This window comes from Suricata suricatta, chromosome 4 (assembly GCF_006229205.1).
Source record: "Suricata suricatta isolate VVHF042 chromosome 4, meerkat_22Aug2017_6uvM2_HiC, whole genome shotgun sequence".
NCBI lineage: Eukaryota > Metazoa > Chordata > Mammalia > Carnivora > Herpestidae > Suricata > Suricata suricatta.
Genome location: NC_043703.1, coordinates 63658757 through 63686162, shown reverse-complemented (window position 1 = coordinate 63686162; position 27406 = coordinate 63658757). Strand labels below are relative to the sequence as shown.

The 27406-nt window shown below is 42.3% G+C and overlaps 1 protein-coding gene across 2 annotated transcripts; it reads right to left on the bottom strand.

The window, feature by feature from the left end:
- Positions 1-1139: 1139 nt before the first annotated feature.
- Positions 1140-27406, bottom strand: SMAD9 (SMAD family member 9). 2 transcript variants are annotated; one of them, XM_029938613.1, is made up of 6 exons: positions 26750-27406; positions 19639-19902; positions 15973-16083; positions 14316-14537; positions 8244-8500; positions 1140-2027 (listed from the first exon to the last, which is right to left on the bottom strand). In XM_029938613.1, exons 1-6 carry the CDS (start codon positions 27159-27161, stop codon positions 1884-1886), a joined length of 1410 nt encoding a protein of 469 aa, XP_029794473.1. In that variant the 5' UTR covers positions 27162-27406; the 3' UTR covers positions 1140-1883. The 2 variants fall into 2 exon arrangements, with proteins under 2 accessions (XP_029794473.1, XP_029794474.1); XM_029938614.1 differs by lacking the exon at positions 15973-16083.

The following is a 27406-nucleotide window of genomic DNA, read 5'->3' as shown; positions in this document are numbered from 1 at the left end:
GCTGTGTCTGGTTTACACTGGACTCCACAGTATCTAACACTGTACCCAGCACATTCAGGGGCACAATACATAGATGACGAACCAACGAACTAGAACTATGGGGGGTTTCTAAACACTACCTGGACCGCCTCACTCTAACATGGAACGTACGATTTTCTATTGCAGACGTGAACGTTTCTATCAGATAACACTAGTGCTCACAAGAGGTGACAGTAGGAGTTCACTCACGTATCTTTTTCACAGGATCATTTCTACCTTGAATACAATTTAACGAGAAGCAACTACTGTGTGCTAATGCTAAAAAGACTTGCGATAGGATGTATAAATGAAGAAGCCTCTTGGATTACTGAAGTACCGTCTGTTACAGGCATAATTACCTTCTTAAATTATACATTTTTAAGAGGGTGTGAAATATTTTTCGAAGCAGTGCAGTGTTTAGTGGGTGGGAATCATATATATATATATATATATATATATATATATATATATATATGTATATATGAAAGTACCTAGAAATGTGGGGAATTTTCCTCTCCTTTCTTCATCATCAAAGAGTAACTAAGAACGGGTTTTTGATACCGTATATGTATTTTAAGTGTCCCACTTCCAGTACCACTGTTCCCCAGAAATTATAAAGATTATGAAGTTATTATTCTATTTAAGAAGTTACTTCCAGGTATGAGGTTTCAGCTTTATAAGAGGCTACCAGAGGTGACCAGCAGATCGAGACACTAAGTTAAATAACTCACAACTTCATCCCAGCAATGTGTCCAGATTTTCTCAAAGGCTTCACCACTGTTTTAGTCATTTGTAAATAGTATCTGCCAACATGCAGGGGAAATGTGGCAGAAGGAGTGCCTTTGCCGTGAGTCTTCTAATGAGAATGAGAGAAGGTGTAAGTAAACATGGGATGCTTTTGTCCAACCCTCTTATTTTACTGCTGCTTCTCCACCCAGGATTCGCACACATGGTCCTCTAGCTCCCTGTGCAGATTCCAGAGGTGGCCAGGGTGCATGACTTGAGGAACCAGGAAAACAGGGACCTGATTCCCTACATGGAGAGCAAGTGTCTCCTTGGCTGATTCTTGGACAAAGTTCTGGTCTCGTTATGCAATTTGGAATAATGCTCATTTCCTGCTATTTTCACGTATTAGACTTCCCATGTATTAGACTCATTCTGTTTTTTTTCCAGTGGTAGGTTATGAGGCAACATGGCTCCCAGCTTCACAGTTTCTTCTCCAATCACAGTTAAAATTTGTTTCAAATGTACCATTAATACCAGCACAACCATCCAGCTATAGGTATTTCAACTTGAGAAGTAAAATCATTTATGGGACTTATCTTACATAACTGATTTTACAAGCTTGGTCTGCTGCTGCTGCTGTTGTTGTTTTCCTTGCTGATAACTCTAAATGTGAGATTGTTTAAATTATAGGGATTTGATGGTTTTCTTTTGTCTGAAAGTGTTATTTGCTCTAGTGCTGCTAGTACCCTGATTTTTAATATATAAACAGTTTTGATATTTTTCTGGTAGGCCACCCAACATGCCTTATAATGACGCGGCTGACTAAAGCCGCCTTTTATTCTGCCAACATTTTTCAAATACTATCGACACGGTTGCCTTTCATTCGTTACCACCCACAATAGAAGCTGCTTCCTATTATTGCAGCACAGGCATGAAAACTCGCTTTTCTAGTCACGTTGTACCTGCACCAGGTTTAACTAGAAAGCACAAAACAACTGGTGATAAAAAATATGAATGGTACATATTATACGTATTTACATATGTAGAAGCTTCCGCTAGCTGCGAGTCTGAAACGGTGCACGCCACTGCCTGCGGCAGCATCTATGTTCTAGAAATGTCGATGGAGGTGTGACTGACTGTTATGACACCGAAGATATCGGATTATGTGGGGAGCCCATCTGAGTCAGAACTTTGTCCAACCACTGCAGTGGTCCATGGAGATGAATCTCTATCCAGCAGGGAGTGCTCGTGACATCCTGGCGATGATACTCAGCTCCCCAGCCCTGAAAAGCAAGATGAGAGCCAAAAGTGAGGATGTGGAGAAACTGGAACTCCCTGGCACCACTGGTGGGGATGCAAACTGGTGCAGCCGCTCTGGAAAACAGTGGGGAGGTTCCTCAAAAAATTAAAACTAGAACTACCCTACTACCCAGCAATAGCACGGGATTTATCCAAAGGATACAGGAGTGCTGATGCATAGGGGCACATATACCCCAATGTTTATAGCAGAACTTTCAACCATAGCGAAATTATGGAAAGAGCTTAAATGTCCATCAACTGATGATTGGATAAAGAGGATGTGGTTTATATATACAATGATTATATATACAATGAAATACTACTGGGCAATGGGGAAGAATGACATCCTGCCATTTGCAGCAATGTGGATGGACCTGGAGGGTATTATGCTGAGTGAAATATGTCAGTCAGAGAAAGACAGATATCATATGTTTTCACTCATATGTGGAGCTTGAGAAACTTAACAGAATACCATGGGGGAAGGGAAGGGGAAAACAATAGTTACAGAGAGAGAGGGAGGCAAACCATAAAAGACTCTTAAGCACAGAGAAAAAACTGAGGGTTGATGGGGGGTGAGGGAGGGGGGGAAAGTGGGTGATAGGCTTGGAGGAGGGCACTTGTTGGGATGAGCAATGGGTGTTGTATGCAAGTGATGAATCATGGGTATCTACCCCCCAAACCAAGAGCACACTGTACACACTGTATACTCTGTATGTTAGCCAATGTGACATACATTGCATTAAAAAAAAATAGAGCCCAAAGTGATGGCACCAGACTTTACAGTCAGCCTGCAGAGGTGTGACACAGACAGGCCTCAGTGCACACAGAGCCCACAGACCAGAGCCACTCCTGACACCTGAGAGAAGGTGCACTCAACCTTCCGCTAAGTACAGGACAACTTCTGCATCAACCAGACACACTGAGATGAGTCCAAATCAAAGGATTACTTCTGGGATCACAACTAAATACACAGACCTAGAGACGGTCTGGCCTCTAGTCAGATCGGAAACCCTGGCAAATCATTTTCTCTTCCACGCGAGAAGGAGCCTGACCTTACGGTCAACCCCTTACTGCTGAACACAGTGTTTTGCACAAAACAGATGCTCACTACAGACCAGTGACTGGATATGAACACTGTAAAGAGAGAGAACTGAGGGTGCTCTTGATGATTCAAGGTTGATTAACAAAGCCTGTTTCTTCTCTCTCTTTCTGGCTCACTTTTTGGCAATTTTCCATTTATTACCATTCATTGGAAAGGCAGTAAAAATAAAGAAAAAATAAATTTGTATTTTTTTCTAGATGTTATATACCAGTGAAAAGTTATTTTTAAAAATGAAGAGAGATCACAAATTACTCTTATTGGGAACAGTGATTATCTGTAGTTTTTAAAAAACTGGATATCAACACAACCATGTTGCCTGATCACACTTTACATTCGTGACCACAAGCCTCAAGTGCCCCTTTGATGCCACCTCGCAACAGAATGACACTCGCCAGTCCCTGTGCTCTCCAACCACCCCCCACACCCCAAGTGACTGCTCACTCCTGTCCCTTTCCCTACAACCTCTAACACCTACTCCCCAGTCTACCTGAAAATGATGATCTTCTTTCTTGTTTTGACTGGAATGAAGCAATCAGAAGGGTTTCCCCAACACCTGCACCAACATACTCAACCTTTCTACCTCTCACTACAGATTAATTATCTGTATTTCCAAATAAGCCAGTCCATCCAGTTGTACATAAGACTCAAACGCCTTTCCAAGGACATCATTCCAGGAAATCTCCCCATTCTCTCCTATAATATTTTGTTTTCTGCTGGATCATTCCCATCAACATAGGAATATGATGAAATATCTCCCACCTTCAAAACACTTCTCTTGTGGCTACCACTTCCACCACCTACTGCCCTATACCTTTGACCCCCTTTCTAGCCAAAACCCTCTAAAGAGTTGTCTGAACTGGCTGTATCAATTCCTCTCCTTCTGTTCTCTCTTAATTCCATTCTGATCAGCATTTCAAACCCAGCCTACAACACAACTGTTCCTGTTAAGATGAAAAAAAAAATGGGGCACCTGATTGGCTCAGCCAGTTAAGTGTCCGACTCTTGATTTTGGCTCAGGTCATGATCTTACAGTCTTGGGATCGAACCCTGTGTCAGGCTCTGTGCTGACATCTTGGAGCCTGCTGGGATTCTCTCTCTCTCTCTCTCTCTCTCTCTCTCTCTCTCTCTCTTTCTCTCTCTCTCTCTTTCTGCCCTTCCCTAGCTCACTCTCTTTCTCCCTCAAATTAAATTAATAAACATTTTTTTAAATCCTTAAAAAAAGATTTTAAAAAACCATTTACATGCTAAAATTAGTGACCAGCTCTCAGTTTCCGTGTCACTTGGGCAATATGTGATTTGATTTATCTTCTCTCCTCAATGTACTTTCTTCTTTTGGTTTAAAAAGCACTTTTACTACTACATTGGTTAATCTTTCTCAGTTTTCTTTGCTGGTTCTTTCTCTTTTAAGGTTGAAGTGTCCCAGGACACTGTCCTAGAACCTCTGATCTTCTGTTAAACTCAAACTACTGGCAGTTCCACTTGGGCTCATGGACAGATACTGTGCATATGCTGACAATTCCTACATTGACATCTCTAGCCCCGCCCTCTCTCCCTAAATCCTGACTCATCCCTCTCACTGTCCGTTCAGCATTTCCACCGGGATGTGTGTCAGTGCAAAGTTTCTCTCATTAAAACTGAACTCGATCTTATATCTAAACCTGACCCACTTTTATCTTCGCAGCCCTGGGTGAAGAAAACTTCTCTCTCACTCACTTCTCATACCTCACATAGTCACCTGCACAACTCAGAATCCCTCCCCTTCTTACAACTGCTACTATAATGCTCCTAATAGGAACAACTCTCAGCTCTCAACTGAATACCGCAATGGCCTCTTAGCTGATCTCTCTGCTTCCGTCCTTGCCTGCATAATATTTGCAATCCACACAGTAACTGTAGTGATCCTTTAAAAATATAAGTCAGATCACGAAATCCTCTGCTCAAATCCCTTCAGAGGCTCCCTATCTTGTTAGAGTAGAAGCTGAAATCCTTGTAGGGGCTTCCAAAGCATTGATCTGGTTCCCTATCACTGCTCTGATCTCACCCCCCAGCTCCCCACTCGCGCTCCAGGTGCCCTGGCCTCCTGGTTCCCACAGATGTCAGGGCATGCTCTTGCTGTAGGGTTTGCTCCTCCCTCTGCTTCCCCTCCAGATATCTTCAAGTCCCCACTGAGGCCCGTGCTGCCCACCTTTCTAAAACTTGCAAACTACCCTACTCCAGTACTCTCACTGCCCCATACCCTGCTCTATGTTTCTCTTTCCATGCAAGTTCTTTAGTATAGCTGTTGTTTATTGCTGGTCTCTCCCTAGTGGAATATTGATTCCATGAGGGAAGAGAACTTGAGTAATCACGGACGTGTCCCAATGCCCAGAATGGCGCCTGCTGCGGCACGAGGTAGGCGCTCAGTGGTATCTCACTGACTGACTGGATGAGTCCTAGAAGCAGTAAAAATCAGAGCTAAAGACGACCTAGCCCAGCACCTCTCAGTGGCAGCGACCAGTGTTTAGTCCTCTATAATTCTTGTATTTTTAAAATTTTAATAGTGTTTTACTCAATTCAATATATCTAGGATTATCACATTAATACATAACTGATACGTAATTACTAATGAGATATTTTACATTATTTTTACTTGTACTGTGCCCTCCAGTTTGTTGAGATACAGCTGATACACATCGGGTTTGGTGTAGGTGAACAAGATGAGGCCTGGATGTGTGCATATACCACGAGATGACCACCACAAGGTCAGTTGTCACCTGTCACCTCACATACTTCACATTTCTCCTTACACCTTTAAGTTTCTTTTAAACTAGTTGTCTGTTATATTTGCAATATTAGTTAACTGTTTTCTGTGAATTGTATATAGCTGTATGAAATACATCTAACTGATCTTAGGACAATCATATTTCTGTGCAAACTTATATTACAGTGAAATGATTATCTCTGATGTACTCACATTTCATCCTAATTTTAAAAACACAGACTCGAAAAAAAAACAACTAGGAGTCAAATGGCTGTACGTTTATGACAATTTAATGCCCCCTGCTGGCTGTAAAGCATCAGAACGTTGGAAAAGATTTCCAGGTATTTGCTAATTGCTTTCCAGTATAAAAATGTTTTAAAGCTTAACATTAAACTTAAATAAAACTGCTTTGTCGGGGCGCCTGGGTGGCTCAGTCGGTTTAGCCTCCAACTTCGGCTCAGGTCAGATCTCATGTTCGTGGGTTTGAGCCCCGCATCAGGCTCTGTGCTGACAGCTAGCTCAGAGCCTGGAGCCTGCTTCCATGTCTGTGTCTCCTTCTCTCTCTCTGCCCCTCCCCCTCTCATGCTCTGTCTCTCTCTGTATCAAAAAATAAATAAAACATTTTTTAAAAAAATTAAAAAAACAAAACAAAAAAAAACTGCTTTGTCATCATGAAAGAAATAATTTCAAAAATCCATTTTTCCACTGGAAACTATATTCTTGATTGTCAATTTTAAATAATTACTGGGGCGCCTGGGTGGCTCCGTCGATTAAGCATCTGGCCTCGGCTCAGGTCATGTTCTTACCATTTGTGGGTTCGAGCCCGTGTCAGGCTCTGTGCTGACAGCTAGCTCAGAGCCTGGAGCCTGTCTTCAGATTCTGTGTCTCCCTCTCTCTCTCTCTGACCTTCCCCTGCTCACACTGTCTCTCAAAAACAAATAAAAAACAAAAAAATTTTTTTAAAAAGACTAAAATTACAAATAAAATAAAAATAGAATTATGGAAAAATAGGACAACTATTTTTCCTGGCAATCTTAAAGATTAATAAATTTGCTTCGGAAAAAACCTGGAACAGGCACCTGGGTGGCTTGGACAGTCAAGTGTCCCACTCTTGATTTTGGCTCAGGTCCTGACCCCACAGTTCATGGGTTCAAGCACTGAGGTGGGCTCTCCTTTGACAGTGAGGAGCCTGCCTGGGATTCTCTCTTTCCTTCCCCTTCTGCCTCTCCCTCTCTCTCAAAATAAACATTAGGAAAAAACCTGAAAAAAGTCATACTGAATTCTTGGATGGGTATGAAACAATGTGAAAACTATGTCACACATACTCAGTTAGTATGATGAACATGCTCAGATTTTGAAATATTAGAGTTATTCACCAGTGCTTTGCACGAGACACAACAGCGATGGTGACACTGGCATGTCTGGCTTCCGTGTGCAAACACAGCTGTGTTTCTTCCCACTAAGTAACTTCCTCGGTCTCCAACCTTCACAGCAACATGAGTAAGACCTAATTCAAGAAATATCCAACCAATATTCATATACAGAACATCTACTTCTCTCTGAGTTAATCATACCCACCCATAGCATTTCTACCCCAATTTGTTTATGCCTTTCTAACAGTAACTCACTGTACACTAGCTTGTATTACAACCAGCAGTGCCTGTTTTGTAGCTTAGTTACAAATATTTCCTCCTCTGTTGGTCTGCATGCTTTCAAAGAGTTAGGGCAATGTTCTATTTAATTCAGATAAATTCAACAACAGTTATTTGGAGACAATAGTTCTCAGCAATTTCAGAAATGGAAAAAACCTCTGTGGCATGAAGTCTTATAAAATTATCATTGTCACTTTATCTTCTGCATGAAATAAAATCAGGTAACTACCTTAACTAGTTCTTCCTTCAAAACTAACATTCTTTTAATGTTTATTTATTTATTTAGAGAGAGAGAGAGAGACAGAATACAAGCAGGGGAGAAGTGGAGAGAGAGGTAGACACAGAATTTGAAACAGACTCCAGGCTCTGAGCTGTCAGCACAGAGCCTGACGCGGGGCTCAAACCCATGAACTGTGAGATCATGACCTGAGCCAAAGTCGGATGCTCAACCGACTGAGCCACCCAGGTGCCCCCAACACTAATATGTTTAAAATTTTTCTTGTAACTGCTAAATAAGAGACTTGATACTCATGGAGGAGCCCTTCCTCAAAACATCTGAACAGAGTTCCCCGAAAGCCCCCCCCAAAAACCCTGCTGTCTACCTGAACTGCTGGGAGCTGCCACACATCACCCAAGAGTGGGCTCTGGCTCGTTTTATTTAGTTGTCCATTTTCTACCTTAACATCTGAAAGCACGCACTCCTTACCTTCACAAAGCTCATCCGGATAGTGCACATCTTAGTTAGCTCATAGACGACTTCGAATCCGTGGTGAACGGACTGAGCCAGCAGCTGAGCAAAGAGCTGGTTGTTGAAGATCTTGAGGCTGCAGCCGCTGGGGATCTTGCAGACGGTGGCCGGGTGGAAGCCGTGCTGATAGTTGCAGTTCCGGCTCTGTACGAAGATGCTGCTGTCGCTCACACACTCGGCGTACACCTCTCCCCCAACATAGTATAAATGCACGCCTGCGAGGCAAGAACAGGGTCCTCAAGCAGCAGCACCATTAGTTTAGGATTAACCCATCCCCTTCTCATTCTAACTTCAAGGTGTGTGACTGTCTGTTGCGAAATTAATGTTAATATGACCAACCATAGTAAGCAGTGTGACCTCAATGCCCACTTGTTCTAACTATAATCTGGGTTTTTTTCTCACCAGTCCATTTAAAAGCAGATGGCAACCCCCATGTTTACAGTGACTGCCGAGACTCTCATTTACTACTTCTCGATCTCATTCTCTTTCGATCTCATGCTTATTCACGCTATTTTTTTAATGTTTATTTATTTTTGAGAGAGAGACAGAGCATGAGCGGGGGAAGGGCAGAGACAGAGGAAGGACACAGAATCTGAAGCAGGCTGCAGGTTCTGAGCTGTCAGCACAGAGTCCACCATGAGGCTTGAACCCACAAAATGTGAGATCGTGACCTGAGCCCAAGTCTGATGATTAATCAAGTGGGCTACCAAGGTGCCCCATTATTCACTTAAGCTCTTTGGGTGCTGGATGGCTTAGTCGGTTGGGTGTCTGACTTCAGCTCAGGTCATGATCTCTTGTAGTTTGTGAGTTTAAGCCCCGTGTCAGCCTCTGTGCTGACAGCCCAGAGCCTAGATCCTGCTTTGGATTCTATGTGCCCCCCTCTCATTCTACCCTTCCCCAGCTCTCACTCTCTCTCAAAAATAAAAATAAACATTAAAAAAATTTAACTTGTCACCTACTATTATAGATCACAAAAATAATGCCGATGTTTTACTTAGGAACAAAGAAATCCTTGCCACCTTTTTCAGACATAAAGATTCACAATAAAAATGCAGCTTATGCTACTTTATCTCACATTCTTGTACTTAAAAAAGCAAGACAGTATCCCAGGATTGGTGCTGCTCAGGCTAATTTTCACTCCAAATTAAATCTGAGCTGATTCTTTCCCTCCAAGTATCTGGGTTTAATGTAACTTATCATAAATGTATAGCAAGTGTCTGGGGTTAAATAAAATGAAGAAGTTCTAGTCTAGTGACTGTTAAATCCAGTCAGCAGAAACACAATTCTCCAGCATTAGGTGCCCACATGATTGTGAACACAATCGCTGCGCAGTCACAAGGTGTTCACAGAAATGACCCAGAACACACCTAGAGTGAACACTTTGGATCTCCTCACACTGCAAATACAGATTTTCAAGTAACAGAATCTAGAGACCCTTGGGGGCTCTGCGCAGCTGAGGAAACATCATGGAGGCAGCTGGCTGCCCAGTGCCTCTGGCAGGCTCTAAGCGGCACCTGCGGCGACCGTGCATTAGCGGTGCCTGCCTCCCATCGCATTACCATTTCCTTTTCCCGGCTCCTTTCCCTTAATAGAGTTTTAGAAAAGAATGGTTTTCAGTACTACGCATTGCAGCCGTAGCACTGGAGACACAGATGAGGAGTCACAAAGCTAAAGCATTTGATGTTCAGGCCCAGGTTCCCCTCTCACCACCTACAGTGGGCTGGCCCCCTCTCTTTTTTTTTTTTCCCTCAGCTCTCCACTCCCTGCTGTTTCTCATGTCCCTTTTCACTGTCCCTGAACAGCCTGGGCTCTGGCACCAATGGCCCAGGCCGTGAAGAGTGGGCAGGAAGGTCTGCACTGGCTGGGACATAGTCACCTGGCTGCGTGGGCATGGGGGTGGGGGGTGAGGCAGGGGCGAGTACAAGCAGACTTCCTTTACCAGCCCCTGCGAGCCCTCCTGGGGGAGAAGGCCTGCCTCTGGAGTGGTGGTGTTTTCAGAAGAGGCTGAACCAGTGGGGAAAGGGCCAGAGAAGACTGCTAAGTGTTTAGTATGTATATTTGAATTGAATGACCTTCAAAGTTATAATCCTCCCAGAACCTACTAAGTAGAAGAGATCAGACTTTTGTTATCTGACTCCGGTCTTTATTTAAAGGATGATTTTCAATCCTGTTAAAGTATTACCTGCAACCACAGCACAGTTGCCAGAGTAAGGAAAGCAGAGAAGACCCTGGACAGGCAGGTGGTAGTTTAGCGTCCTGAGCAAAAAGAAGGGGCAGAGCCCATGGAAAGAGCACGTGGACGCCTGAGACAGCTCTGAACGGCAAGACAAGGGTGGACTTCAACCCCAGTGTGAAGAAGGCTGGGATTTGGCTAGAGACAGTGGCATCTTAAGAAAAGTCAAGTAAGCAAGTGATTTTATTTGCATCCACTTGATAGTCCAAAACAGTTGCTTTAAACCACACATATTAGATTCAAAATCTCCATAGAGAACAGTGAGCAAAAAGGATAAATGCCCAAAGAAAGTGCCTCCTGCAAAGAGGACCCAGGTAACGTGCTCCCGAGGCAAGCTCTCCCTGCATTTTCTCTTGGGCTGCATCCCTCTTCATCTGAGCCTCCCATTTGTGTGTGACTGCTGCCCACGTTTTAGGAGATGAGGAAGCGTGGAGTCCTGAATTGGGGTTACTGAGGACCGAGAGAGACCCCTTGGGTGTGATTTGGGTCTGCTAAGTCAGACTGCAAGTGTGTTCCCTTCTGGTCTTCTTCCACAGTCTGAATGACAGAGAGATGACAGGGAAGACTGGGAGGAAGGTAGGGAGGTTGGTGAAAAGGTCCCACTGGTTTTGAAATTGAGCTTCCCCTTGCCTTTGTTGTTTGTCTCCTCTGCACACCATTTTAACAACCTCGCTGAGTATCAGAATTGTCTGGAGATTTAAGAAAGTGCATTTTTCTGGGTGTAATAACAGTACTTTTAGAAACCCCGTACATAGATAGATATATACATCAGTGTATACATACATACATATATATCACATCTATGGAGAAAGGATATGAAATCTGAGATTTATTTTAAAATACTCTTGCAAGAGGCACTGGGTGGTTCAGCAGGTTGAGTGTCTGACTTTGGCTCAGTCATGATCTCACAGTTTCTGAGTTTGAGCCCCACATCAGGCTTGCTGTTGTCAGCACAGAGCCCTCTTTGGATCTTCTGTCCCTTTCTCTCTGCACCCTGCCCCCTGCTCATGGTCTCTCTCTCTCTCAAAAATAAATAAACATTAAAAAATGTTTTTGAGTACTCTTGCAAAAATATTGTGGAGGGACAGAAGAAAAAAATGCACAGAATGTGAATCATTATTGAAGCTAGAGATGGTAATATGAATACTCACTACATGATTCTGCCCACTTTTGTGTATGTTTGAAATTTTCCAAAATAGAAGAAAATGTTTTAATGTATGATCAGAAAAATAATAATATAAAAACACAGAGTTCCAGATCCACTCTAGGGCTTTGGTTCAGAGGACAGGCCCTCCACTGGACTGTGCCTGCAGTTGTGCACTGCAAAATTCCAGGGTGTGCCTTACAGTCCTTCGGGATTTATATAATCATTATAAAGCTTCTCCAGAAGATGGCAGTAACTTATCTTGAGAAAGGGGCTTCTAATTCACACAAAGCCATCTCTGGGCTGGTAGCCAAGGTCAGTCCCCCAAATCTGTTATTTGAAGACTTTAAGTCTCTTTGGACAACACGGTGAACAAACAGGTTCATTATACCTGTGCGGCCTACGCTGAACAGCCCGCCTGAGTGCACACACTCAGCCACTCTGCCCAGCTGGGCCCCGCTGCTGCAGCAATCCTGGCATGCCCTTCAGGCCACATCCCACCTCCCCCAACACTCCCTCTCCATCACCTCCTCACAGGAGCAGGAAAGCTCACTAGAGAACATTTACAATACAGAGATGCAGAGAATAAAAACTCAGCTACAATCAAAGCTAACATTTACTATATACCTTTCAGGTATGTTTTTTTAAACCTTCTACCCTTCTACTAACAGTTAAATTTTATTATAATAGCCAGGGGATCCTTTTAAGGTGAAAATTCAGGTCTCAACTTAAATCTATCTTCCTATTTTAAGCAGAGTCAAAGCTAAAGCACTTACAATGGCCTCAAGGTCACTGCGACCTCCTCCTTTCCTCCCTGTCCCCACCCCCAAAGATTTTCCCCTTCCCTTACTATTCACTTTGGCCCCTTGGCCTCCCTGCTGTTCCTTACAACATACCAGGTAGGCTCCAAGGCCTTTACCCCTGCTGTTCTCTCTGCTTCAAAAGTTCCCCCTTCATGTGGCTAATTCCCTCTTTCCATTTCTGCTCAAATAGCACCTTGTTAGGAAAGCCCTCCCTGGTTACCTCATTCTACATTAAAACATGTTCTCCCCATTCTCTTCCTCTCCTGTGTTTTTCTCTAATCATTAAATATAACATTATTTCTTCTCTGTCTTTCCTTGGGTTATAATATGTAGCCCATGAAAGCAGGATTTTTTGGGTTTTTTGTTTGTTTGTTTCTTTGTTTCCAAATGCTACATCCCTAACGCTGGAATCATCTGGCTAAGAATAGATGCTCAACAATATTTGTGAGATGAGGCATATCTCTGATATCTAAGTGTCTCCATTAACTCCATAGAAAAAGTTAAGGTATTCACTAATCGAGGTGGGCTTTTTGCTGCAAATTTATTCAGGCTGGTGCTCCAGAAAGCCATGCTGCTCAAAACCAAAATAATCTAGGGGAGCACCTGAGAAACAGTGCCTTGACCTCAGAGAAGACTGATAGCTCTTCCTTTAAAAAATATTCTGGGGCACCTGGGTGGCTCAGTCGGTTAAGTGTCCGACTCTTGATTTTGGCTCAAGCCATGTTCTCACTGTTCACAGGTTGGAGCCCCACATGGGGCTCCATGCTGACAGTGGGGACCCTGCTTGGGATTCTCTCTCCCCTCTCTCTGCCCCTCCCCTGATCATTCTCTTTCTCTCTCTCTCTCTCAAAATAAATAAATAAATAAATAAATAAATAAATAAATAAATAACTTAAAAAATATTCTAAGACAACTTTGTGTGTGCACGTCATGCTTTATGGTATGACTTATTAGCTCCTCTAAAAAAACTTTTTTTTTTTTTCCCCACATTAAAGCACTTCTGAAAGCTTTCTGAGAAGACTATGACTCTGCATGGGAGACCACCTGGGGGTGGATTGCCCTTTCATCCAGTGAGCCCCCGACAGACTTTCTGGCCTTCATAAGAGGCCATCCGTCCTGGCTCTTGTTCCTATGGCTTCTTCACCTGGGATTTGCTCTCAGGCAGCAGCACAGAGCCTCAGCTCTCCATGTCTGCAGCAGCGGCACCTTACCCAAGCTACTTTCAGAAAGGTTCCCAGAAGGCAGACAACACCCTTTAATATCTGAATTCTATCTCTGGATCAAGTGGCATCAGCATAAGTCTCAAGTCTAACACACAGAGCGATCTGCAAAGCCCCTCAGCACACAGCTTCATGACGTTTTAATGTTCTTTCAATTTCACTTGGAGATTCTTATAAAAATCATTTGAAAGTAAAACCGTAGTACCTGGGAAATTTATTTAAGAATTCTGTCAAAGGGAAAGTATTATTTCCTTTGATGAATGGCTATGTTTCCTCCTTTGGGATAAAAATTATTGTACAGTTTCATTTCCTTGTTTTGACGTCCCTGTCAGGAACCCTAGAGCAAAATTTTGCATCCTTAGGCAATGTGACAATAATTCATGATACTTCTATTCAATAATTTCATCCTGCTTTCATATTTACCAACTTGTTTGTCTTCATAATATTTAACCTGCACCACCCTCCAAAAGATGCCATGCTGACCCTAGAAGCAGAGAGACTGAGACCCTGAAAGCCTAGGCACTCTCTCCCAGCTTACCACCTGAGGACCAACCTGCTAGGTTATGTGGCCATGTTGTTTCTCTCCCATGTTCTAGCTCAGAAGAATATAGAAATGACATTTGCTTTTACCCTTTCCTATGTGTCTCCTGGTGTTTTCTATTGTTGAGTTCCGGTTTACATTAGAAAGAAGTCCAAGACAGAATCTGTTCCTGTTGTTTGAAGGGTCTGTGAATCCATCTATAAGCACGCTTCGGGAGGAGGCCTGGAACGTCTCCCCCACTCGGTTGTTCAGTTCATAGTACGCAACAGAGCACCAGTGCTGTGGTTCCTCGTAGCAAACTGGTCGAAAGTCTGAAAAAAAAAAAAAGATCCAGATAGCACATCACTACCGTCATGGCTGGCTTCCCATCTCACGATTCCACCTGGAAAGTCACACTAACTCCATTAAAAAAAGGCGGCTGCAAGACAAGGACGCTCATTGTGGTCTTTTCGAACCTGTCACTTGACAGAAGCTATGTATGGTTGGCTCATCTGGTTAACACACATGTGACACAGAGGCCACAGTCCTCGTGACCCTCCCATGGTTAGAGCATTTGTAATCATAGTTGTAAGTCCTGAGGGGGCCTGACAAACAACGATATGAACAGATCGATGTCAATTCCATCACCTCTAAAGGAGGCAGGTCACCTCCTCACCAAACTGAATCTATGTGACAAGAGTATCATTTGCTAACAAACTAAAGATGAAAAATAATAGTCTGGATATAATAAAAGCTGAATCAAAAACTCCAAATAGGACTTTAAGTTATATAAGAAAGAAAAAAAAACCCTACATAGACTCACATTCTCTGCTGTGTACACATGGAGTACTTAGTTATTTATGGCATAAACTATTTTAAAGACAGCTTTCATTAGGAAATCCATGAATGTTATGCCAAATTTTTCAAAGCTAATTATCAGTAATGAAATGTAGTTCAGAGTGCTAATTCTTTCCACATACACTCTTTCTCCATCTTTTTATTGATTATATTAGCTCTCTTAGAATATCCTAGTCATATCTACTGTGCATTCCTATATGCACTAAAACGTACATTTGTGAACCATAAATTAGGGGTTGTTATCTGGTTTACAAAAGGGCCCTTACTGATAGCGGACTTCCCCCTGGCAGACGTTAACCGGCAAGCTCATACACCCTCCCCACCCAGCGTGGTTCCTGGAACCACCGTCTGGGCATCGCCTAGGAGCTTGCTAGGAAGGCTGATTCTTGGATCCCGCCCCGGATCTACGGAATCAAAACCTGCATTTACCGAAGATCGCCGTGTGGTTTATGTGAACATGAAAACTGAGCAACGTTTATCTAGCTTATTATAAGAAACAGATAAAATCCTGCAAGAAACCTACTTCCATATTTATGTCTATTTGTAAGAGCACCTCTCTCAGCTAAATCAAAGGCGCCACAACAAAACTATAGCATAAACAGCATTGGGACAGAATTGCTAACTTAAATACCACTCCCTGCACTAAATATCAAGAACTACAAACATCTAAACGTTAGCTTAAAATAACAAGTTAACTTACTCTAGTAACCAAGATGATAAACAAACATTCAGTCTACAGTACTGAGGAATGCCAAAGTTAAAATGCACAGCCATGCTTTCTGCCCCTTAAAACACATGTGAAATAGCAGGCTAGCACATTTCATTCTGTTTCTCGATTTGTTTTGTTTTGAGGTAATAGGAAATGCTCTTGGAAAACAGCTACATTTAGCTGTTCATCTACAAATTTACCTCCATGAGGCACTGACAGCACTAAATGACTATCAGCTGTGGCATCTACAGGCCGGCCATTCTGGGTCCCTGGGGCTTCTGTGGCATGATAAGGCGGGGGTGGTGTGTCAACTAAAAGAAAGCAGTAAAACAGAGGAATGTCAAACTGATAAACGGCACAGTCAGACCCAACCTTTCTTGCTGTGAAACTCCAGGGCTTGGTGGAAAGCGTTATTGCTACAGAGAGGCCAGTAATAGAATAAGGCTACTCTGAAGGACATTGCGAGTGTCACACAGGAGAAATCGGTTGTCCGGACATCCTCACACAACAGCTGGTTAGTTTTCCCTCTGACTTAGGAGTTATCCATGGGCTGTAAGTTCCAATGACTGTATGGTAAGATTTTTCAAATCCAGGAGCTATTCTAGCTTTTGCAATAGCAGAAGAGTCTCCTGTCTGACTTTCGAAGCAGAAAGCTAAACCTTCTTTGAAGTGAGCTTAATTTTCAAATCCTCGGTTGCCATGGATTGTATAATGATCACAGAGACGGTCTCTCTCTGAGATAGTACCAAATCTCCTCCCCAAAATGCAGAACAGCTGAAACCTGATTATAACCCGTGCCTCCAGACACGCTGAGTGGAGCTCTTCTCCCCAAATATCAGGTCTATAACTGGACAGGGATCATGGTTAGGCAAATGGTGTGCATTCAGTGGATAGTATCTTATCAGAAATTGATTCACAACACAATAAAAACTCCTGCAGCAGAGGAAGAACCCTTCAGTGAGAACATCAGAAAAACAGATTCCTCCCATATGCATCCCTAATGTCTGTTCAGAATAGTCTTGTTACATTAGAGGTGGATGAAGTTCAGTGACATGAAAAGTTGTATCAGTCTGCCTTTGTTGAATTGAATTTAGTCCATTCAAGTAGTTCCCACACTTAGAGTGTGCATAAAAATTGCCAGTGAAACTTGTTAAAGATGCAGATTCCTCAGAAATTCTGAGTCTTCAGATCAATGGCTAGAAGAAGCCATGTACATTTACAGGCACTGGTTGGCAATTCCAATGCAGACCACATTGTGCAACTGTGGATAAATCATTTCCTTGTGAGAAAATAAACACTGACCCTGTTTATAGGAAAAGTCATAATGCAAGGCAGCCCTTTTATAGGTCCTTGAATGGGTCTATCTATAAAATACAGGGGTTGAACATAGAGTTACCCTATCACCATATCCACTCCTAGGTATATGCCCAAAGGAGCTGAAAGCAGGGACTGAAGCAGATGCTTGCATGCCAGTGTTTACAACAGCATTCACACTAGCCAAAAGGTGGAAAAAACCCAAACATCAACCAACGAATGGATTCTCTTAATGTGGTAAGTCCATTCAATGGAATATTGTTCAGTCACAAAAATGAAGTAACTGACACAGGATACAACCTAAACTATGGAAAAGCTAAGCTAACTGAAATAAGGCAGACACAAAAAAGGCAGATATTGTAGGATTCCACTTCTGTGAGGTACTGAGAGGAAGCAACTTCACAGAGATAAGAAGTGGGTTGGAAGTTACCAGGGACTGGAGGAAGGGGGAGGAAGAGCATCAGAAGCTACTGCTTAATGGATTCAGATTCCCTGTCAGGTCAATGAGAAGATTTCGGAAATAGTGGTAATGTAGCTCACAACTGTGAATGTACTTAATGCCACTGCATCACACACTTAAAAATGGTTAAAATGGCATATTTTATGTGATTCATAGTTTACTATAGCTTAAAAAATTAAGATATGAAAAAACATTAAATTCCATGCTTTAAATGTGTGATCTCTACAATGTATGAACTGCATCTCCATAAAGCTGGTATAAATAAACTTAAGGGGCTGAACCAGTTAATTTCAAGATTTCCTTTTCGTCTCACTTATCTGTGGATCTGTTATTCAGGATGCATTTTGCTGTTAATCATTCAGAAAAGAATTTTATCTTTGAAATGAAAAGAGCTGTTCCCTCCATAAAAACCAACCAGCTTAAAAACCAACCAGCTTCTGCATAGCTGTGGAGGGCCATCCTTCAGGGGTAGGAAGAGGGAAAATATCAGTCTGCTAGTCCCACCAGTGCAGGAAGACGAAATCAGTGCAGGCCATCTCTACAGCGCAGATACATTTTATGTAAATGTGTTTTGTGACATAATTATTCTCCTGTCCCTTAACCAGGGTTCCGTCCTCAAATGACTTCTTCCTGTTGCTTCCCTTTCTCCTTGAATCCAGCCTCTCGTAAGACAAGAAACCATCTCCTTCCACGGTGTGTGGAGGACTCCTGAGCTTCCTCCCAGGGCCTCACTCCACATCAAGTCCTATTGAGTCTACCTCCTCAAATTCATCGTCTTCTTTCCAACCTGATATCCCTTCCTTGGGTCAAGTCCTTGTAATTATTTGCCCAGGCATTACTGGGACCATGATTGTTCTCAACAGTTACTACCTCTTGAAAGTCAGAGCGTAGTCATCGATCATCGTTGTGCCTGTAGCAGTAGCAGAGTGCCCGCCACTTCACAGGTGCTCAGTAACTCACGCCAGACTCAGTAACACCTATTTCTATAACCCTGAGCACTAGCCCTGCGTTCCAAATGCCTGTGTGGTGATCCATTTACTCTGTAACCAACAAATGAGCAACTACTGTGTTTTAGGGTCTGTGCTACACATATAAAAGAGAAGATGGCTGACAGTTGAATGCGGAAAATAGACCCATGAGGAATTATATAATGTAGTGTGTTAAATGAAATAATAAACGTGTATGAAATTAGTAGCCGTATTGCTGAGGGGGCAAAGGGAAGAACTGAATAACTCAGAAAGGAAGGGGCAACTCCTTTCCTATCTTCCCACATTTTATAAGTTCTGTGAGAACAGGGATGATTTTTACCAATCTTTTAATTCTCCTTTCGGCTTCCTAAACAATGCTTGTATGTAATAAAAGTTCAATAAATCTCTCTTAAATAAATGAATATATGAACAAATAAATGAGGCAGATGGTAACATCTAGCACCAAATGAACCTATCCATGCCTTTGTTCCTCAAGATATAATTTACCTCACACTCATGAGGTGCATATAAATCGCTTCTTCATTATCTCAGACCACTTGTAGGCATGGTAACACGTGCAATCATGACAATGTGCTTGATTCTCCCATTTGCCCAGGGCACGTACACTCCCTCTCCCTTATGCAGGCTTTTTCAGTTCAGCAACTGTTTACTGAATAAGTCTGTTTTCCAGATGCTGTGCTGGCTTCACACAACACAAAAGGATGATGCACTGGCCTGGTGAGGCCTGACTCTGCCCCAGTGAAGTTATGCAGAGAAAAGCCCAAGGATATATCCTCATGTTGCTTGCCCTCAGGCCAAGTCTTCCTGCTTCGTCAGAGAGGTATTTTATTATTTTAATGCTGCTACTTAAAAAAAAAAAACCCACTTAGTTTCTGAGTGCTTCCAGAGGATTAGAATCAAGACACCAGAGTAAAGACATGTTGTAAGTCCAGAATAACTGCTCCCAACTGTCCTGATCTTAGAAGAGGGCAGGGTCTAGTGGCCCAGGAAACTGTAAAGCTCCAGATGCACATCAGTGACCAGTGATTATAATGATGACGGTCCCACCATGAATAACTGCGTTGGGTCATAGTCTACATAGACCGGCTGCAGTTTTTACTGACCTGAGTGTTGATAGGGGCTCTCTGGCTCGGAGGGGCTTCCAGGGGAGTGAGGGTAGCCGGCGGTACACGGGGACTGTGAGAACATGTGCCCTGGCCCGGGCGAGGGAGGGAAGGCAGGGCACGGAGGCTGCTGGAAAGAGTCGGGATAGGTGGCATTGTGCGGCATGAGAGGCTCACTGTGGAGGGAAGCACTGCGGAACTTGGCCAGGAGGCTGAGCTGGGGGTTGTATTCACTGTGTCTTGGCACAAGCACCGGCGGCAGCACTAGGATGAGAAAGGAACCAGTGGGTTAGAATTGAACATTGGCCCGTTGGCACAAAATCCAGTGGACGCTTGCTGTTTGTGTCTGTTAGCTGAGAAAACTGTTTTCTGGGAACTACCCATCCACCATTCTTTGTGCTTACTGTACAACTGTCAGTTAAGGTCCCACCTTTTCCCAGAAAGTGAGCTCATGAAACAAGCTAAATGCTAATGTTTAACACTTAAACACTCTACTTGCAAGCTGAATATTAAACAGAGTATCGCAGTTAAAAAAAAAAGTTTAGAAGAGAATCATTCTGATGTCAGCACTCTAAAGAGACTGTCTATTCATTCCTACCACAGAAAGTACCAGAACTGCCCCATTATCTGGTCTTCTGCAGATCTAATTTTTGTGTCCTCCTTAATTCTGCCAATAAAGCGGTTATTTTTTTTAAGGCAAAATCGATTTCTAAGTGATGCTCAGAATATTTTTCCTTCAGAGACCATGTTGAATTATTTAGGTGGCCAGCCTAAATTTTAGGCTCAGTGGTGCTGCTAAAGTAAAAATAAATAAATACACAAACAAACAAACAAATAAATAAATAAAATTCTGCTGGTCTTTACCAGAAAGATTTAAAAGCAACTAAAAATCATTAAGTAAAAAGTAAACAGTTTTAAAAGTAAGATATAAGCAGCAATAAGAGAATTTATAAATAAAGCCCAATGTGTGTTTCTTCTGAATTACATACTTTAAAAAAAGAATATTTTTGATCCTGATTCTATATAAAAAGTTAGGAATGGATGCAATTCTCAAAAGCAAGTATTAACTAGGCATTCCTAGTCCCTAGTGATTTCTAAAGTGTTACAACACCTGGCAGTTGTCAATAAATATTGCTGAGTACAACCTGTGACCAACGTAAGTTCCAGAAAGAGAAGCAGAGAAAACAGAGGGAGGAAGTGATCAAAGAAAGAACAGAAGAAAATTTCCCAGAGCTAAAGAAGGATCTATGTCACCACATCGAAAAGAGCCACAGAGTACACAACCCAGTTAACGGAAAGAGATCCAGACCTGGTCATACCACCTTGAGCTGCAAACATCGAAGGGTGAATGGAATATTCTAAGGGCTCCTAGAGGGCTTTAAGTCACCTATGAAGATGTGAGAACTGAACTGAACTGAACTGAACTGGCTATTGGTTTCCTATCACCAATGCTGGACACTAGAAAACAATGGACCAAGGACCATCTAAGGAAAAATAAGTCTTATCACCAGATCCCACAATGGAAATACAATACAATAGCCAAAAAATAACATAAACCATAAACTAAAATAATAGATATCAAAGATTTAAAAAGAAAAAAGAGAGAAGTTAATAGAAATTAGCTAAATCTTTATCTTTTGAACTAGTCAATGAAATTATCTAATGGCGATAAATTCAGAAACGGATTTAGAAGCATATTATATAGAGTTACATCCACAATTTTTAGGAATCAATGTGTAAACACTGTCTAGTTGTGTAAGTATGTTATCTAGAGTTATCTCCATAATTTTTGGTAATAATGGAGGGAACTAGCAAAAGAACTACCCAAGAATGATTAAAAGAGTTTTTTTTCTGGAGATGGATGGGGTAGCTCTTGTTTTTAATCACACTGTTGATATGTTACTGCATGCAAGTATCGACAAAAACTTTCATAAACAAGTAAATGTTTTGGGGGCACTTGCATGGCTCAGTCAGTTAGCTTCCGACTTTGGCTCAGGTCATGATCTCAGAGTTTGTGTGTTCGAGCCCCGCGTCAGGCTCTGAGCTGTCAGCACAGAGCCTGGAGCCTGCTTCAGATTCTGTGTCTCCCTTTCTCTCTCTCTCTCTACCCTCCTTTCACCTGTGCTCTCTCTCAAAAATAAACAAATATTTAAATTTTTTTTAAAAGTAAAAGTTTTGTAATAAACAAACAATAGCAATAAAATCACATCAGTCGCAAAGTCCACCACTTACCCACCATAATACATCTATGTCTTTCTTAACAAGCACCATTTATTCATTCTACCCATAGAAAAGAAACTTAAACGGGTAAATGAAAAGTCTTAAACTAAACCACCATAGTTGAGGGTGGCAGAGAAACAGATGATTTCTTCCTCCTTTAAAAGTCAATATGTGCATATACTGCTTTATGACATCATAGGACACCCAACATCATCATTCAAAAATGAGCTGGATGATAAGCCATTGGACTTCCTTTTACGTGTTCCATGAATACGCAGGAACAAAAAGGTGACTTGTTTCATGAGTTGTCTGAAAGTGAGGGCCCGACAGAGTAAATGGTATATGGCTTCTTTTGCAATGATGTTTCTTTATCACAATAACAAGGCTCAAATTGACACTCATTTTTCTTTTTTGAGTGGCTCACACTCTCTGAATATAGAGAATTCCATTTCTTCATAGGCCGAAGATCAGAGGCACCAAAAGAAAAAAGGGGCGGGGTTGTTTTCCTTTATTGAGACAAATGCCTTGATAATGTGTTTTTATCATCTGGATAAAAATTTTTATAAAGAAAACCAATGGTATCATTCTGCTGTTATTCAGCCTAACTGGCTAGTTACCTTGGATTTACACTGATCATATTTTTAAACATTTTCACTCAAAACATAGCTGTCCTAGGGCATTTGGACTGTTTAAACAGAAATACCACAGACTGGGTAGCTTATAAACAATAAAAATTTATTCCTCACAGTCCCAGAGGCTGGGGAGTCCAAGATCAGGGTGTCAGATTCTGAAGAAAGCTCTCAGGCTATCTATTCTGATCATCTGGGTCCTCTCAAGGTAGAAAGGGATGAGTGATCTCCCAGAGGCCCCTTTCAGAAGAGCACTAATCCCATTCATAAGGGTCTGTCCTCATGACCAAATCACCTCCTAAAGTCCCCATTTCCTGATATCATCGCCTTAGGCATTAGATTTTCAACATATTCATGGGGTGGGGTGGGGGGGTACATAAATGTTCAATCCATAGTAATAGTTATTCCTAGTACTAAATTCCACTTCTAGATCACAACTGCTGCTTACAAAGATGACATAGTGAGATTATAGACAATGGTTCAATTTTATGCTACCTTTTAAATACCACACTATCTTTTTTTTTTAAGACAGAGACAGAGCATGAGCAGAGGAAAGGGAGGGGGAGGGAGGGGGAGACAGAGAGAGAGAGAGAGACAGAGACAGAGAGACAGAGAGAGAGAGAGAGAGAATCTGAAGCAGGCTCCATCCAGGCTCTGAGCTGTCAGCACAGAGCCCAACGTGGAGCTCAAACTCATGAACTTCAAAATCATGCCCTAGGCCGAAGTCAGATGCTTAACCTGCTGAGCCACCCAGGCCCCCCAAATACCACACTGTCTTAACAACTAAGCATTCATGGGGGAAAACAGTAGCAAGAGTCACTGCATATGAGGGTTGTGTATAAAGCAGAGCTGAAAAAAGTGTTTGTATCTTTTTCAAAAGTCATGTGGTTTTGATATGTATTTCTATTATTCAAAAGGAAAACCAGAAATTGTCCTCCTGAAAGAAGCTCTAGTCACACAAAATAAAAAGTAAAATCCCTTTTTGCATGACTTCTACTAAACTCAAGCCATGCAAAGTGAAGTTTGGGGACTAGGGGCACCTGTACCAACTGCTGGGTGGCAGTCGATGAGCGTGTAGTCTTGAAACTGAGAGTTAATGTTTACAAACTTGAATAGCAATTTGACAGAGCAATTTTATATCTGTTGAAATGAATAGTAAGACAAAAACAAAAACAAAACTGAGCTTGGATTTTGTAAGTCTTCTTAAATGTTCATTTGCTTCTTAAATGTAATTCATTTGTATTATAGAAGTATTGATACTTGAAGGGTTGGAAATTTAAAAATTAAAAACCGGTCCTTCACTACAGGTAGTTTGAAAATGAATTAAATAGATGATTTAAGTGGTTGTGTGAATAAAAAGAAAATCTGAGGGCAGCCTTCAATGTCCCTAAAATGATGCGGTCAAGAAAATGAGATTTCAAATGAAAAACTTAAACGTTATAATTAGGAACCCAATAAACTTGCTTAACATTACTGTTAAGCAAGAATCCCCATGTTCTCAAAATATTTAATTTAAACATGACCAGAAAGATAAATGTAAAATCTGCTTCTTCTAATAAAAAATATCAAAGTTGGGAATAAAAAATCATGTGTAGCTTAAATATTACCTTACAATTAATATCATGTCTACCCATCTTTCATTTTGAAAGTCAAAACCAAAATATAATAACATGAAATCTATCTGCCATATGTAAAAATATTCACATTAACTTTTTTAATGTTTATTTTTGAGAGAGAGAGAGAAACAGAGCATGAATGAAGGAGGGGCAGAGAACAGGGAGAAACAGAATCCAAAGCAGGCTCTCAGCTCCAAGCTGTCAGCAGAGAGCCCAATACAGGGCTTGAACTCATGCACCAGGAGATTATGACCTGAGCTGAAGTCTGACATTTAACTGACCAAGCCTACAGAGCCACTCAAGTGCCCCTTGCATTAACATTTCTAAAAGAACCTTACATAAACTAAAACACCAAATTTGACTTTCAACTTAGGTTTTTTAGTATTCAAAAGGAAAATCAGAGACAATGAACATGACTCAGGAAGAGAGAAATGATTTCTTTTTTTTAATGTTTTTTAAAAATTATTTATTTATTTAAAATGTTTTTTAATGTTTTATTTATTTTTGAGAGAGAGAGAGAGATGGTTTGAGCAGGGGAGGGCCAGAGAGAGAGACACAGAATCTGAAGACAGGCTCCAAGCTCTGAACTATCTATCGGTACAGAGCCTGATGCGGGGCTCAAACCCACTAACCATGAGATCATGACCTGAGCCAAAGCCAAACGCTTAACCAACTTACCCAGGCGTCCCTTTTATTATTTATTTTTGAAAGAGAGGAAGAGAGCCAGCATGAGCAGAAGAGGGTCAGAGAGAGAGGGAGACACAGGATCCAAAGACAGTCTCCAGGCTCTGAGCTAGCTGTCAGCACAAACCCCAACACGGGACTGGAACCCACAAACCATGAGAAGTCAGACTGACTGGCTTAACCGACTGAGCCACCCAGGTGTCCCGAGAAATGATTTCTTAATGAACATTTTTTTTCCATCGAGTAGATTTTGAGTGCTTGCTTAACTCAAATCTTTGAAACAAACAAAAAAAGGAATCCAGTCATTGTCATAAACTTGGACCTGAATGACTTTTTTGTTCTTTTTTTGTTTTTGTTGTTTCTTTGGCATATAGAAAGAGCCCAGAGATAAGCAGAAAAGAAGAAAGCTAAGACCTATATCATCTAGTCAAAGCATCAGAATCGCCAGGGCTTTCTCAACAGTCTTCTACAGGGAGTCACTCAATCCCAGGATGAGGAAATTGTGAGAAGGATCCACACACAGGTGGTGACTTCCCTGACCATAGTTTTACAACATGACAGCAAGATTTGGGAGCCTGAAAGGTTGCCTAGCTCAAACCACAGTAGGCTGGACACTTCTCCAGTACTGCTGTAAGGTTAACGGGACCTCAGAGCCAGGCCTACCTAAACACAACCACCTCTCTGTCTTTTTTTCAAATGTTTGTGTATTTTTGAGAGAGACAGAGAGATAGAGAGACAGAGAGAGAGAAAGAACAAGCAGGGGAGCAGGGGTAAAGAAAAGGGGACAGAAGATCTGAAGCAGGCTCCAGGCTCTGTCCTGGCAGTAGAGCCCGACTCAGGGCTTGAACTCATGAACTGTGAGATCACAACCTGGGCCTAAGTCAGATGCTCAACAGACTTAACCACCCAGGCACCTCTAGACACAACCATCTCTTAATGGACGTGGGCCATTTTGCAGAGGTCATGTGCCAGCCCTCAGGTCTCCTGGAATGAGACAGGCGGCCAGTCAGGAAGAGGAAGTGCCTATGAAAACTGTAGCCCTACAGCCATAGGAACAATGCATCCAAAGAGAAGTGTAGTCAAACTGCTACAGCCAGTGTGTAGGACAAGGGTAGACATCAGACTTCATAAAGGGGGTGAAATATACGTACACACACACACACACGGTTATGTGGAGAGTTTTAGACCAGCACTTGCTTATACTTAAAGCCATATTTAAGAACAACTGCTAATCTCTTCCTACCCCTGTTGCTTTCCGTCTTAGAAGGATGTGTAGCAATTCTTTCACCGGCTGTTCTCAGACCCAGATATGAGATACTTCCACATAACCGAGCTTGGGAAAAGTGGCAGCAAAAACCTTCTTTAGTTCAGTCTTGTTGAGGGATAGAGGATAGGAAGAAGGATGTTCCTTTTTTTAAAAGTTTATTTATTTTGAGAGAGAGAGAGTGAGCGAACAGAGGTGGGTGAGAGAAAAAGGGGGAGAGAAAGAATTCCTAGCCGGCTCTGCACAGTCAGTGCATAGCCTGACTTGGGGCTTGATCTTACAAACCATGAAATCATGACTTGAGCCGGAATCAAGAATCAGACATAACTGACGGAGCCAGCCAGGCACCCTAGGATATTCACGTTTTACTGTTAATCAGAGCAAGTCCATATTAAGACCTTCTAAGACCCCAACAACTGGAAAAACATGATGATGATAACTGCAAAATACATCAAAACAAAGCTTCATGTTTCAAAATCTCACAAAATTTACATGTATCCTGGAAGTATCTTCTTTCTAGATTTTTCTGACTATAAACGTTTGGATTACTTCCTCAGATTTGAAGCTCCCCCTCTTCCTTTTCCTTTGGTGAGGTTGGGGGATAGGGCTTGTCTTGGTGAGGCCCCATCACTCCTCATCAAGTGGGACAAGGCTCCTTAACTTTTCAAATAAACCGTGACATCAGGGAGAGGTCTCACCTGGGGTCTCCACCCGGCGGTAGTGATAGGGGTTAATGCACACCTCTTTCTGCTTGGAGCCAAACGGGAACTCACAGCACTCCAGCGGCTTCAGCTCATGGTGAGACTGGAGATCAGGCCAGCGCCACACGCGGCAATAAATGACGTGGGGCAGCCCCTTGCGGTGGGACACCTGCAGCCGCCCATCCAGGGACCTGGGGATTGTGACGCACTTGCTGGGCTGCCCTGGGCAGCTGAGGGCCCTCTCCAGCTCATCCATGGCTCCTTTCTTTTTCTTCAGTTTCTTCACTAAAGAGTCTACTGCCTTCTCTGCCCACTTTTCCTCTTCATCTCCTTGCTTCCAGCCTAGCAGTCTCTTCACTGCCGGGCTGGTGAAGGAGAAGAGGGAGCTGATGGGGGTGCTGGAGTGCATAAGAGGTGAATGGCAGGTGGCCGGTGCTAGAGGGCCTGGACAGATAGCCCTTTACTGCCAGCAGGGCCTGAGGGAAGTATGCAGCAAGTAACTCTCCAGGAATATCATAGGTACCAACGCTCCAGGGATGTCACAGGTATTGACTCTCCAGGGATGTCATAGGTCTTCCTTTTCTTCTGAAAGTAATTGACCGATTCAGGCTGGGAACTGTGTGGACTTTCTGCCAGGCCCTAGAACAGGCTGCC